Raw genomic sequence first — 15,350 nt, 5'->3', positions numbered from 1 at the left:
ATGGATGTGCGTGTGTGCGTGTGCTATAGCAGAACACACGCGCACACACACACGCATATACACTCGCCACATACACACGCCGCATATACACGCACGCACGCACGCATACACACACACAAACTTTGAGAGATATATATATATATACAGTCAAACATGGATAGCTCGAACTTCACGGGACCGAGCGAAAGTGTTCGAATTATCCGAACGTCCAAGTTATCAGAGCACTGTCACAAGTCCATGTATTTACTTTTTTATTAGTAGATACATGTACATATGCAAACTATAATATAAATCAAAAGCACAAATGGCTTGTTTCAAATTAAATGCTTCTAATGTAAAGTTTAAAACGTTTTTATCCAAAAGTATAGAGATTTTTCCATCACTTGAGATTGGTTCGTTCTTTGAGGTGATGTTATTGCCATGACGTTTTTTAGATTGACATTGGCAAAACTTGATCGTTGTTAAAATGCTGAAAAGAAAAGACGATCTTTTTCTTTTGAGCGTTTTACCCACAATCAATTTTGCCGATTTTTCTTGAAGTTTATGCAAAGATTACCTCACTTTACCTCGCTTCCGAAGGGCGATCACTAAGCGGATGTTTGGTATAAATCAAATTTCACCAAACTTTTAGAAAAGTCGTTGACAAAAATATTTTGCCGATGGTAGTAATAACGACGCTTATGAATTACGAAAAGTTGAGGTTTACCTCTATGGCTTGGAATAAAGTGATTTTCTAAAGCGATAACAACCGTTTCGGTAGCCGTTGGGCAAAAAACAGTTAAAGTTAACAGTGTTGAGTTCGAATTATCTATAGCAATTTATCATTACGTGGGAGCGGACCAAAGAAACCGTTCGAATTAACCATGTGTTCGAGCTATCCGTGTGCGAGTTATCCATGTTTGACTGTATATATACATGTATATATACATGTATATATATATATATATATATATATATATATATATATATATATATATATATATAGATTGCAATGTTTAGCATGATGTGCAATCTAAAAAATATCTAATTGAACTCTGTAAAAAACAACTAATTCAATTAAATCTTGTTAAAGGTTGACTTGCAACAAAATTCACATTACAGTTATTTGGTATCAAAAGGTTCACCATGCACGCCTGCCCTGTTTGCAAGTTAGGGCTGCAAATGTTAGGGGACTATAGTTATGAACACCTGCGGGTTTAGGGGCGGTGTAAGCCCTCAAACAGGGTTTGGGGCAGCACCCCGAAGCTCTGCACCTTTTAAGCATCAGCAACCCTCAAAGTATGCTTAAATGCAATTAATTGTAAGCATCAAAATCTACATAAATATATTGTTTATGTTTCATGGTAGGCAAAACTTTTTCTTTATTCAACGAATGATATAAAACTCATAACACTACTGATTTTTGTAAGAGACTTTGACAGAACAATAGCTCTTGCTCTGTCAATGTGTCCATGGCAGAAATCTTTCACAACTGATTCTGTATCTATTTCAACATCTTTATATATGTGTAACATCAGTAGATTATTTAGACAGCCTGCCACATAGTGCACCTCATCGATGTTTTGATTTGCTTCAATGCTGAAAAAGATCTCTCACTCACTAGATTAGTGGCAGGCACAACCAATACTAGGTTAGTGAGGCTCATCTCGAGTTGCGATAGAGCAACTACTAGTAATTAGTACAGTAGTTGGAAATTCTAAGTGAATGAGCTTAGACTGCAATTCTTAGTACCCTTGGCCGAAAATTACTAAAAGGTTGGGGCGGCTTAGCCGCCGTTCCAGGAGCTACAGGCCTGTCACCCTGTCTTATTCTGCTGTGTTGTAGGTGCAAAATATGTAGAAATGTGATTACAAGCTCTTAAAAGCTCAAAACAAACAATTCAAAAAACGGACGTAGGTTGGAATCCCTTTATGTTGATGCAAGTTTTGTTGCAAGTCAACCTTTAAGGTAACATAACCTTTTACTTTTAAGAATTGTTGTGTGTTTTTGGAAAGAGCAAATTAAACCCCAGTGTCACCCAACAAAAATTACAAAAAATGGCATTATGATACATTTTTTGCTAGAAGTTTTGAAAAGTGATGAGGAGCAATGAAGGCGTTTCATTTAATCGTTACCATTGATTGATCAGGTAAGACAATGACCGGTGAAGGAAATATTATTTTTCTCAAACAAGATCTGGTCAATAGATCTTCTTTGGGGCAGTCTATGAACTACAGAGATACTAAATTCTAGTATGTCATTTAAGTTCAAAGGTCATATCAAAAAGCAGGGCATCTTATACTGTATAGTGGAGCCGAGGTATTTGAAGGTATTGGAAATTAGTTATTGCAACAGGCATCTTGAAATTTGAGGAAAAATGGTGTGAAGAATTTGGCAGAGCTGAAAAAGTTTCAAAGTTATTGCTCTGCTGGCCAGGGATTTCCTTTGCTAAGAACAAAAATCTGTATTGATAAGTGTACATAATAATAAATTTATTAAACGAATTTAAATTTATTAAAGAAAGTTTTCCTCAAATATCAAACCAGCGGTTAAGCGTGAGAAGACAACAACGGCTAAATATAACAAAATATTAAATACTCTTCTTCATTACAATATTTGATCAAATTAATCAATCGTTATGATGTATAACTTTTCAATCAATTAAAACTTTTAAATACAACTTACAGCTATTATAATAATATATAACTGTATATAATACATAACTCATATTAGGAGCTGTCTGGAGCAGACCCATACATGCACAACACTTCTCTCTACAGCTGGTCATGATCCCCCTACGCTTATCAGAAATACATCTTTACCTGCATGGGAATGACCAGATGTGGCTTCAAGTTGACAAAACGAGTGCCGGAGCACAAATTACCCACCAGAATTATTTAATTGTTTGGGAGTTTTTACTTAATTTCAATCGTAAATGGCTACATACAGTTATTATTGGTCTAATAGCAATTACAAAAAGAACTTCCTTCATTATACAAGAGCATAGATCTGTATCATAAAATTTCCCCCCTTCAAATTTTGCCACAAATTATATCCAGCCCTCGCGGACAAACAGCGAAATTGTGATGGGTGCTTGGCCATTTTTCAAATTTTACTTTATCTAGAAGGGGAGCACTGTGGACTTACCATGCAAAGTTTTCTCTTCGCTTTCTTATTAGCTGTCATTTTTCAACTAGGTGGCAGCGCTGTCGTTAATGACTCAAGCAAACAGCAGTATGACCTTTATCATTCCAGAGTTGAAGTGTTCAGAAATCTGCTAGCCGCCTACTGTCCTGATTCTAAAGAGCCGGCGAGACAACCAAGAGACCAGTATAACAGCGACGCTGAAGCAGAACAGGCCTTTTACAGAGCATTGAGCTACCAGCTAACAGTTTGTCAACTCTCGCACCAATCCTACCCTCAGCCACCGGAGTGTGAGAATGCAACGACCTTCACCCAGTCTTGGAGAAAAGACCACGATGGAAAAGGTTTAACACCTGGTGGCCCATCTTCACTCCTTGGATGGGCATGTGACGCAAGAAAGGACTTGCAGTGGTTCAGATTTAGGGGTGAAGCAGGAAGTAGAATGCTTGACACTGCGCCAAAGCCCGAGAGCTGTGGTAGTTACTGGCCTTACTGGACTGATGCCGAGATGCCGACCGATGTAGGCGTGGTTAGAAAGGTCGAAGCATTTGGTGTGCAGGGCAAATTCCCAAAAGCCTACTCCAGTCAGATCGAGGTGATGCGATGCTCCGAGGCAAAGAATGACTTCATTTACAGGCACACTGGGCCCTACTATGACACGTGTCGATCAACCTACTGTGGAATGGACTAGTCAACTAGTGAATGTGACAGACACATAGGGGTGTTTTCACTTACCTTTTCTGTGTAAGCCTACCATACCATATGATTGTTTTCTGATGTCACCCTGTACTGCTGCTAACATGATGTCAAAAGCTGTATTAGTTTTTCCTTATTGCTTCAACGATGCTACATGTCTTAAATTCATCTACAAATATCTGAATTTAGGTAATAAATCAGCTTTGAAACTTTCATCTTCAACGTATGATCATGTTTTCCAACCAAAAAAACATACAACATGCAAAAAACTACACCAAATGAAAACCCCTAGCATCAATAGTTGTTATTACTTCACTTAATAGTGAAAGAGTATTTACATACTTTCTTCCATTTAGCGGCTGTTGTCTTCTCCCGCTTAACCGCTGATTTGATAGTTTAGGGAAAATTTATTTAATAAATTTCTAAAATATAGATTTTATTTTATAAATTTATTTATTAAGTAAATTAATATTTAAATATTGATTTATTTAATAAATTTATTAAATAAATTAATACACTTATTTAATAAATTCATTTAATAAATTTATCAATTTATTTTGTAAATTTTCTTATAAAATAAAAATTTATGAAATAAAATCTATATTTTAGAAATTTATGGAATAAATTTATGAAATAAATTTATGAAATAAAGTTTTCTTCAAGTATTGTTGAAGAATTACATTTCAAACTGATGTTATGATTCAAAGCTATAATAAGTATCTGGAGGCAGAACGCTGCAAACGTAAAAAAGTGAAGTCGATGATTACTTGTCTGTCAACATACGAACAGCCATCTTGGAGCACTGCGATTACAACTTATTATATAATCTCAATACGGAAAATTTACGCACTTGTTTATAATATATAAATTTGTTACAACATTCAGCATGATGCGCAATCTACCAAACATGTCACTAAAATCTGTAAAAAACTACTAATTCCCTGGTCCATAAGCAGCAAAGAAGCTTGCTTGTGTGTGTTAGCTCTTTGCTATGTCAGCGCGAGTATTGAATAGCCCAGGAAACCAATACTGTGTCTCGGCTGATTGCGTATCAACCCAAGCCATACTCTCCTTAACCAGCTGCTCCATAGCAATATCTGCTCTGTGAGGATCCCAGCCTAACTTATTAACCAGCTGACTTTTCTTTAAATACCCCGTCTCCTACAACATAAGAGCAATGAAACTAAGGCTTCATTTAACTTTTACAATAACTTTTACATCAAGTTGGAGTTTTTACTATAGCATACTACTTAGACTGTGACCTAACAAATTGAAAAGACAAAAAATTAGTACTGAAATTTCAGTAGCAAAGGCTAACAGTTTTGACAGAAAACTTGTAATTTAGATGTAAGATTTGTCTTCTCTATACTAGATTGAGATACAGCTTATTGGGGCACAAGCAATTTAGGTCATTTCTTTGCTACTTGAACTATGCAAAGTTACTTGAAGCTATCAAAGCTTGATAGCAAAGCCATCATTATCCCTCCATGTGATAGACAAAGTAGACAACTCCAATTGCACAGCAGGTTCAAAGCAGTTTTTAAGAGTGTTTATAACACCTAGCATGAAAACAATGCATGTAACTTGTGTAATATGACAACCACCTGCATAATGACAACCACCTGTGTAATATGACAACCACCTGTGTAATATGACAACCACCTGTGTAATATGACAACCCCCTGTGTAATATGACAACCACCTGCGTAATATGACAACCACCTGCGTAATATGACAACCACTTGCATAATATGACAACCACTTGCATAATATGACAACCACCTGTGTAATATCACAACCACCTGCGTAATATGACAACTACCTGTGTAATATGACAATCACCTGTGTAATATGACAACCACTTGCATAATATCACAACCACCTGTGTAATATAACAACCCCACATTTAATATAAGAATTACATAGGCAATGTTACAATTAGATGCGCGACATTGCTTGATGCCAACAGCACACCACCCAACGAAGGGCTCTGATTGGTTTCTGTCTTATTGTCAAAAGTGCAGCTTACCAATGAGGGCTCTGTAAAACTCAATGAAAATGATGTCCAACAGAATGAAAAAGACACATTGCTTAATCGTTCAACACAATAATTTTGGTCTCTTACTAGAGCCTTGTACTAAACCGGGAATTTCTCTTCAAGGTTTTATGAATAGTTTTATCTCCTAACTAACTGTACTACGCGGCGCTGCCCGGGTAATAAAAAAGTCTTTGGACAGAAAATTGATTTGTATTTAACATATAATAACATTTCCCATTCTAACTTTTAAACTACATATCATGAGAGAAATGTTTTGTGCAGTTGAAATAAATTAAGAGAAAAATGAAAACAACTGTAAAGTTTTCAAAACTGTGTCAAACAACTGTACATCCCAAGCTATTAGCCAGGCATAATGCCAATGGAAAATCCCAGTAAGCTAGTTAATAAGGCTAAGCTTCTAATGACGGTAAGCTATGACTTTGCGTCAGCATTGTCCAGCTACACTGTTCTAATATTAGCTATAGCTGGAGGGACACGCATACTTTCACATTTATATATAGAGATAGATGGTGTTACATTTTGAATTTCAAAGAGGTTTGAAAATAGGTTCTGTATTATGAACAATAAATAAATATTCACAGAAATCACAAACGTTCGTAGTTTATAGCCTCAAGGAGATGTCTCCTTAAGCCTTTGTAGGCTCGGAGGCTTTTTGGTATCTCTAGGTACGATACATTTTTCTGTACTTTTTAACAATCTGATAATTCTAACTGCTTTAGCTTTTCTACTGCCCTTTCTCCCTGCTTCTTAAATCATTCTAACTTAAACCCCTTGGCATACTCTTTCACACTTTCATGCCTTCAATCGCTTTACAGTCTTACAAGAGTTGTCTGCCTTTGGAGGGACAACTCCTATAAGTATTCTTTCTATAGCGCACTCCAGTTTTACAAAAAAAATTCCATATGTTCAGTCAATAGTTCTTTGAGCTGCCGTAATATAGAGGTCCAAAGTGTCTGTTCTATAGGCATCAGGTTGGGGGTTAAACCACAAAAAATGTCACTGACGATGGAGAGAAAGGTATCCAACCTTAAATTACTCTCTTTCCCCCAAATCAATTCACACAGATTAATCTGTACTTTGACAAAAGTTTAGTGAGAAGCAAGAGCTGAAATACTTTAAACAACTCAGTGAGCTGCAGTTTATAAAATCGCAAATTTATGTAGTATTTTAATAAATGCGGATGACAGGGCCCAGAGCTGAGTATGTCCTATACGGCCAGCCGGCTGATAAAAGAACAGCCCAACTGAACGGGGCCGATAGATGAGACACCTACCGGACCGAGATGAGGAAGAGAAGAGGCTGGCTAAAAGTAAGCTACTTATTCTATGTTGAGTCTTCTGTAAAATGCAATAACTTTTACATGTAGACTTGGATGGTTATGCACTACATTACCATGTATTTAGATAATGCCATGCATTTGAAGTGCATTACAATCAGAGTACCCTATGTTTAAAATGCATTATAATTAGAAAATACTCTGCATTTAGAATGCATTACTCTTAGATAATGTATCATATTTAGTAAATAAGTGTATTCCTAGAAATTACATTGTTTACAGAGTGTACTATTTTTAGAAAATTAATTATATTTGGAGAAATATATGCAGTGCGCCCTCGGATTATAGGACATACTCAAGAATGTTCGCATTAGATAATTACTATAGGTTTCTATACCCCTCGATACTAGGCCTCGATATTTGACCTAACGCTGGAATGAACTAAAATCTTATGGGGGTGCCACTGTATTCATTTAGCAAGCAGACAATCGCTTTGATAAAAAAAAATTCTATAGAATCTGCCACGAACCCTTGCACAGAACCCTTCTACAGAATCAACTATTTGTTTGAGTAAAAAGTCATGTATATGAATAATTTTAGATCAATTATAAATAAATATATTAAAATACAGTTAATGTGTGTGCAATAAAGAACTGCATACGAAGTGGCTTTGCCATGCTCTGCCGGCTAACGATCATCTGATCTCTTGTAAACCATGTGAAAAGCTAAGGCTTTGCCTCTATCTCCTGGGGACGGTCTTCTGCTGGCCCGCCTAAACGTCGGTCTCTGTGGTGCTGGCTTGGTAGCTCTGTACTGGCTGTTAGTGTATTTTAAGCGCAGAACATTTTCTAATTATAATGCATTTTAAACATAGCATACTCTGATTGTAATGCACTTTAAATGCATGGCATTATTTAAATACATGGTAATGTAGTGCATAAACACCCAAGCCTACATGTAAAAGTTAGTGCATTATACAGAAGACTCAACATAGAATAAGTGGCTAGCTACCAGAGACATCGCAATCGAAATTAACTGAAAATCACAGAGAGAAGTTAGTGTATAAAACACAACTATCATATCTGTATTAAAGAAGAGATATATTGTCATAATTGTATTCATAAAAGAAATAAATGGAGCTAACCTCGGCCTGTTGTAGTACTATCGTATGATCCAAAGTCAGCTCTCCGGGAACAGATTGGACAATATGGCCTCCACCTGGAATGGGAATCAGGGTGAACCCACTGCCCAATATCCTGAGCCTCTTTATAGCTTGTAGGATATCATCTCTACAGACACAAATTCAAGTGTTTCTGTACTAGGCATGTACAGACAATCTAGGTACAAAATAAGAAGTGCCGGATAGCACAAGCGACTGATATATATGCTCTGATTAGCCGAACAGCGGACATTGCATGAGTATTATAAAAAAGCTTATAAACAGTGACAGATAATGTAGTTGCCATTGGCTAACTTGAGTAAGCTAGTATATGTATTGCTAAACTTATTAACAAAAGCCGTGAGAACAAACTTTAGTGATATTGCGCGCGGAGTTCCTATGCATATTTTAACCCCGTTAACAACTCATATCGCCCAATGAATCCATTGCATCTCGCGTAGCTTAATGGGTTAGGTTGTTGCCTTGTGAACGGGAGGTTCCGAGATCAAATCTTCTGCGATACGGATTTTCATTGCTAAATTTTAATAGCTATAGCTGGACATACACCAAATGCTGACAGACGAAGACCAACTTTCAGACTTATATATAGATAAGAAATATGCGCTCCAAGTTTCGCATAAAAATTGTCTTTGGTTGAAGCACATATTCTTATTAGAGTACTTAGAGTACATACTTTGAGAAATATATATATAGATGTACATACATGTACATGTAGATATAAGATATATGTTCCATGTTTCATATAAAACTGTCTTTGGTTGAAGGGAACATTTTTATAAGAGTACTTTGCATTCTGTTTAATTTGTTCCGCAACTCAAAAACATTAATAAATACTTTAATCACATACCAAAAACCAAGAGAATAATATGAAATATTCAAAACTTGACTTCTATAATTTAAATATAATAATAAACTTATAACAAGCTAACTAATAAAGTAGCTTGGCATAACTAATAAAGCACATGATGGACTGTACAACAAGTAAAAATGATAAGAAAAGGGAGAAAAGTTGTCGATGTGTACCAATAATACCGCATTTACGGTACAGTCAACAAAGTGATCTTTACTATAATAAGAACTGTGTCCGTCTGAAGCCATGCTAAGAGTGTTAAAAAAAGATTTCCCTGCACGGGAATTGAACCCAAAGCATCAGACTCAAAAGCAAGCGCACTATTACTACACCACTCAGTCACCTTTCCACCTCACAGGATAATTCTCTATGTACAGATTACTCATGACAATCCCTCACAGTGCATGAGACTGGTAAGTGTGCTAGTATTATATAACATATACTGATTACTCATGATGATCTCTCACAGTGCATGGGACTGGTAAGTGTACTAGTATTATATAACATATACAGATTACTCATGACAATCTCTCACAGTGCATGGGACTGGTAACTGTACTAGTATTATATAACATATACTGATTACTCATGACAATCTCTCACAGTGCATGGGACTGGTAAGTGTACTAGTATTATATAACATATACCGATTACTCATGATGATCTCTCACAGTGCATGGGACTGGTAAGTGTACTAGTATTATATAACATATACTGATTACTCATGACAATCTCTCACAGTGCATGGGACTGGTAGGTGTACTAGTATTATATAACATATACTGATTACTCATGACAATCTCTCACAGTGCATGGGACTGGTAAGTGTACTAGTATTATATAACATATACTGATTACTCATGACAATCTCTCACAATGCATAGGACTGGTAAGTGTACTAGTATTATATAACATATACTGATTACTCATGACAATCTCTCACAGTGCATGGGACTCGCAAGAGTACTAGTAATCAGTACAAAGAATATTGTTACAATATGTTACAATATTGTACAAAGCATTGTTACTGTCCCTAGGACACTTATGTATTCGCCTCATCTAACTTTCGCGTTTTCGCGGAGTCATCCTCTCGCGAAAATTTCATGAGCGAAACTAAACTATCATAACGAACGAGCGAAAACGCGGAATTAAATAGCTTTGTCCATTGATAGTCCAAGAAACAAATGGCAGCAAGCGATCAAATTGCATTATCGATCTCAGCCGCACAATTCTACCTGCGATTCACAATTACATACAAGTCCCAAATTGAAAAAAATTTTCTTGACGGTGAACCGAGCCTGAGGAATCTAATTATGTTTGTTCCACTGCATTTATTCTCACAGAACTATATTTTTGCACTCATCAAAGCTGCGAAATTAAGTTGCTTCGAAATTTTACTCTGTATGCTACTCACGAAACTAAATACTAGCAAAATATAAGTGTCCTAGGGTACTTCAGAGACAATAGAAATGTAGGTCCCAGCAGTGCATAAATTTAGCATTCGAGTAAGTAGTAGATGTAGTGTATGTGGTATTATTTACTATACTTACAGTTAACTTACACTAGATATAGTGCAACCTAGCTAGTTGATAGTCTTATCATGTTTATTTTATAATTAACTTCTACAACTTATTTTCTTTCACTTACAATCCAATAAAGCTAGAATAAATTTTGAGCGTTGTATGCAGAAAAGAACTTCACATGTCAAGGATAAGCATTTGCTCAAATTTTGCGTGTGAAGAAAAAAACTTGTTTGTAGCGGCGATCATAAGTCATGGTCTGCAAGTAATGGAGAGTTTCCAAGATAATATCAGCCTAATACAACGTCAGAACATAGTATCATATGTTAACATAACATACAAATGTTATGTTAATATATGTTATGATAACATATGCTATGTTAACATATGTTATCATAACAAATGTTATCATAACAAATGTTAACGTAACAAATGTTATCATAACATATGTTATCATAAAATATGTTATCATAACATAACATACGTACCACGATAAGAAAAGATTAATCAATTGGTGAAAAATGATTGATTGAAAACTCACTTGCTGACATCTCCAGACCTGCTGCCTCTAGATTTCATCACTCTTTTCCGAAGTTCCTCCAAATTCATAATTCCACCATTTCTGTGACTCGTGGCCATCCCGACCTCAGCTATTTGTACTCCTATCAAAAAGAAGTTGCTTCCTAGGAAACTCAGAATTTAACACTTATTTTCACCGAAACAATAACTAGTAACACACTCAAATGTAAAAGTTTACAACTGAACCGCATAATTAATGGTCAATCTGTATGTTACGTGTGAAGCTTGCGCTTGATTGGACAACATATTATTAGCGAATAAAATATTCATTTTAGTTTCTGACAAACAATTTGATTGTGATTCAAAGAGTAGCAAACGGAATCAGATGGCCTTGAAATTTTGTGCCTTGGCTGATACACCAGCATCTGGGCACTTCGATTGAGTTTGCAATGTGATATATAATATAACATATATACAGCAGACATTACTATAACGTAAACTCCACATAATATAAAGAATTCATGTTAAGGTTTTGCATCGATAAACCTTTACATAAATTACAAAAAAATTACAAAACGTAAAGTGTTAAGTCGGTGCAAGCTCTTCACGATGATCGTGTAGTTAGCCTTAAAATGTCGCTTTTTCTTTAGCTGCACTGAGAGAAACATCGACGTACATGCAGCGCTATTCTATTATATATACAAGTTCCATGACATTCTTGTTCGCCGTGATATATCGTCAGATGTGTCGACAAAACAGAGAGAGTAAGTCGCAGCAAATTGTTCATAAATACTTAGAGACGATCGATTGATGCCGGTGTTACAGCGTCGGTCTACCAATCTGAATGTCACGAGTTGGAGTATAATCATAATCTATCGTCAATCCTAACCTTGACCACAGGGGACAGATAGACAACAGACAGATAGACACCACTCTTATTATAGAAAAAAATTACTTTTTATTTCGCGTTATTGTAGACATATAAAATATTTGTTATTAGTTTTTTTTGCAGAATAGACCTGGCTGTCTAGAAAAAATAAACAAATCGTTGTAAATGGACGTCGAAGATATGCGATCCCATAACTTGTTGATTGTAGAATTACCGCATGATGGACTGTAAAACAAGTGAAAATGATAAGAAAAAGAAGAAAAGTTGTCAATGCAAACCAATTATCATTATTATCATTATACATTGTCTACATTATCTGACATTATTTACAAGGCTCTTACAATGTAAATACAGTAGAGGCTCTTACAATGTAAATACAATAGAGGTTCTTACAATGTAAATACAGTAGAGGCTCTTACAATGTAAATACAGTAGAGGCTCTTACAATGTAAATACAGTAGAGGCTCTTACAATGTAAATACAGTAGAGGCTCTTACAATGCAAATACAGTAGAGGCTCTTACAATGTAAATACAGTAGAGGCTCTTACAATGTAAATACAGTAGAGGCTCTTACAATGTAAATACAGTAGAGGCTCTTACAATGTAAATACATGATAAATGATAAAAAGTTATTGCATAAAAACTTTATTGCTAATCAACATAAACAACATTTACCATTCTAACTTTTAAATTAACGTATTTGTTTATCTTTATGCATGCCCGGCAAATACATAATTCAAATAGCTTGAGGCAAAGCTGAAGAATATTGTTGAAAAACATTTTTTACTTCTTATGCTACACATTCATTCAACATCTAAAACAGCTAATAAACAGTGGCAGGTAATGTAGTTGTCATTGGCTAAATTTCTTCACTTAATGAATTTGAGTAACTTAAGCTAATCTAAATCTTTACTATAATAAGAGCCGTGATTGCCCTTCCATCTGGGTGTGAAGAGAAAATATTGCACCTAACAGGAATTAAATCCATACATTCTGCAGATGTGCGGATGTAAAGCCAAGTGCACTAACACTAAGTCACGCAGCCAGCTTGGAATAATTGTACTTATAATCGTTACGAGTCATGATCTCTCATGCAATCATGATCTTCAAGCATGCTAGAAATTTTCAAATGTGCTAATTATTCCATAGTATGGCAAGTAGGACGAGTAGTGAAATAGATAGCACGCTTGTCTGCAGAACTGTTGTTTCTGAGTTCCATGCCAGTGCAAAGAGGTTTTTCATTCCTATAACTTCATCGCTATGACTGGACATATGGACTACAGAGCAACAAACAAACACTTTATATATCATTATGCAGAAAGAGCGACTAAAATATAACCCAAGGAAAGAAAGAAAAGCCATACCTAGCTCATAGTAATAATCTCCCACTCCCAGCATCTCAGACCAGAAGCCTTTGCTCGAGGCCAATGGATCAACCCCAATAGTCGCACACATTTGCTGAAAGTGCTGTCGGAACTCGGCATTTCGTCTGATGTCATCTACAACAAGTGAGTTACTGCATACTATTTGGGAGGAACCAACCAGTGATTAACTATTAGTAACTATTAATGGCTATTAGTAACTATTGACGATTATTAGTAACTATTACCGACTGTTAGTAGCTATTACCGACTATATAGCAACCATCCCTATCTAGAGATATTTAGTTAGTAGTAACTATTCCTGTCAAGAGATAGTCTGAGAATAGTATCCATCCCTATCTAAAGATATTCTGTGAATAGTACCCATCCCCGTCTAGAAATCAACTATTAATAGCATCCATTCCTATCAAGAGATATTCAGTTAGTAGTAACTATTACTATCAAGAGATAGTCTGTGAATAGTATCCATCCCTATCTAAAGATATTCTGTGAATAGTACCAATCCCCGTCTAGAAATCAACTATTAATAGCATCCATTCCTATCAAGAGATATTCAGTTAGTAGTAACTATTCCTATCAAGAGATAGTCTGTGAATAGTATCCAACCCTATCTAAAGATATTCTGTGAATAGTACCATCCCCGTCTAGAGATCAACTATTAATAGCATCCATTCCTATCAAGAGATATTCTGTTAATAGTATCCATCCCAATTTGCTAGTAATTAGATATATTCAACAATAGTATATATAGTAGCTACTAGCTCTCCAGCATCAGCCATCCTACATTCCTGCTGGTCTTACTAACTCTTATGTTTAGAGGCAAATTCCTGCAGATTGTTCTGGAAGGATTCCAGCTGCTTAGACATCTGACTCAACTGATCTTCAGCAAGTTCCGATCCTTTAGACTTGAATTTATTTCCAGTTATACCTATAGTTCATGAAAAACGTACGCATAATTTAATTCAAACTCACATATTGCAATATAACATACAGATAATTAAAATTGATCATGTGAAGAAACCTGTGTGATAGCCTTACTCAAATATGTTGTCATTTTGTGAATTGATGTTTGAGTTCAAATCATCTGATAAACCTCTTAAACCTACCCTTGTTTTTGACGGCAGCTATTCCAACACCTCTCCTTCTCATTTTGTAAGCTAAAAACAAAAAAATATTTAAACCCTTTAAAATAAACGGATAGACATGTTAAGTTGTAGATTCTGAAAAATCTTAATTACTGTAAAACGTCTAATTGAACGCCGGCCTCTATCTGAATGCCACCTCCATTTAACCACCACTTCGGCAACCTTTGATCTTTATGAGCCTATAATATCAAGTGATAGATGATAAATGTCCACAAAATTGTATTAAAAATGAATCCTTTACATCGATAACTATCAATTCTCTCGTTGTCAAACTCCAAAGGTTTTTGCTTTTTTTCATTAAAACTTTGAAAGCAACACCATTGAAATAATTTATAACTGTCTCAGGCTAATAGTAGTTTCTTGTTTATTGCAGTCTTCATATTTTGAAGTACATGTACATACAGTATATAAAAACGGTTTACATTTACGATGGTAGATGAATGACTAGTTTTAGACTAAATGTTACGTTTAGCCAGCAAAACTTTTACGTGTTGCATTTGTGCTAAATACAACAGTAAACTATTATTATTCCTAATTAAATTATAACTTTGCAAGATTTATAGATAAAACGAGAGTACTCCGTGCTCCTCCAGATCGAAAGATTCACATGGAGTGATAACTTCTATATTATTTATTTATAGCCATTACATTACAGTTCTTCATTTTCAGCACTTTTAACAGCCCAGACTAGTGATTTCTTAAACTGTAAA

At 35.5% G+C, this 15,350-nt stretch overlaps 1 protein-coding gene across 1 annotated transcript; it reads right to left on the bottom strand.

Annotated features, from left to right (window-relative positions):
- Positions 1-4,450: 4,450 nt before the first annotated feature.
- Positions 4,451-14,653, bottom strand: LOC137397941 (vacuolar-sorting protein SNF8-like). The gene is made up of 6 exons (XM_068084034.1): positions 14,602-14,653; positions 14,301-14,423; positions 13,478-13,612; positions 11,246-11,366; positions 8,299-8,443; positions 4,451-4,980 (listed from the first exon to the last, which is right to left on the bottom strand). The coding sequence occupies exons 1-6, from the start codon at positions 14,642-14,644 to the stop codon at positions 4,798-4,800; spliced, it is 750 nt and encodes a 249-aa protein (XP_067940135.1). The 5' UTR covers positions 14,645-14,653; the 3' UTR covers positions 4,451-4,797.
- Between the last annotated feature and the right edge of the window lie 697 nt (positions 14,654-15,350).

Source organism: Watersipora subatra, chromosome 6 (genome assembly GCF_963576615.1).
Source record: "Watersipora subatra chromosome 6, tzWatSuba1.1, whole genome shotgun sequence".
Classification (NCBI taxonomy): domain Eukaryota; kingdom Metazoa; phylum Bryozoa; class Gymnolaemata; order Cheilostomatida; family Watersiporidae; genus Watersipora; species Watersipora subatra.
The sequence above is the reverse complement of the archived record's forward strand: the minus strand, read 5'-3'. Positions and strand labels throughout refer to the sequence as shown.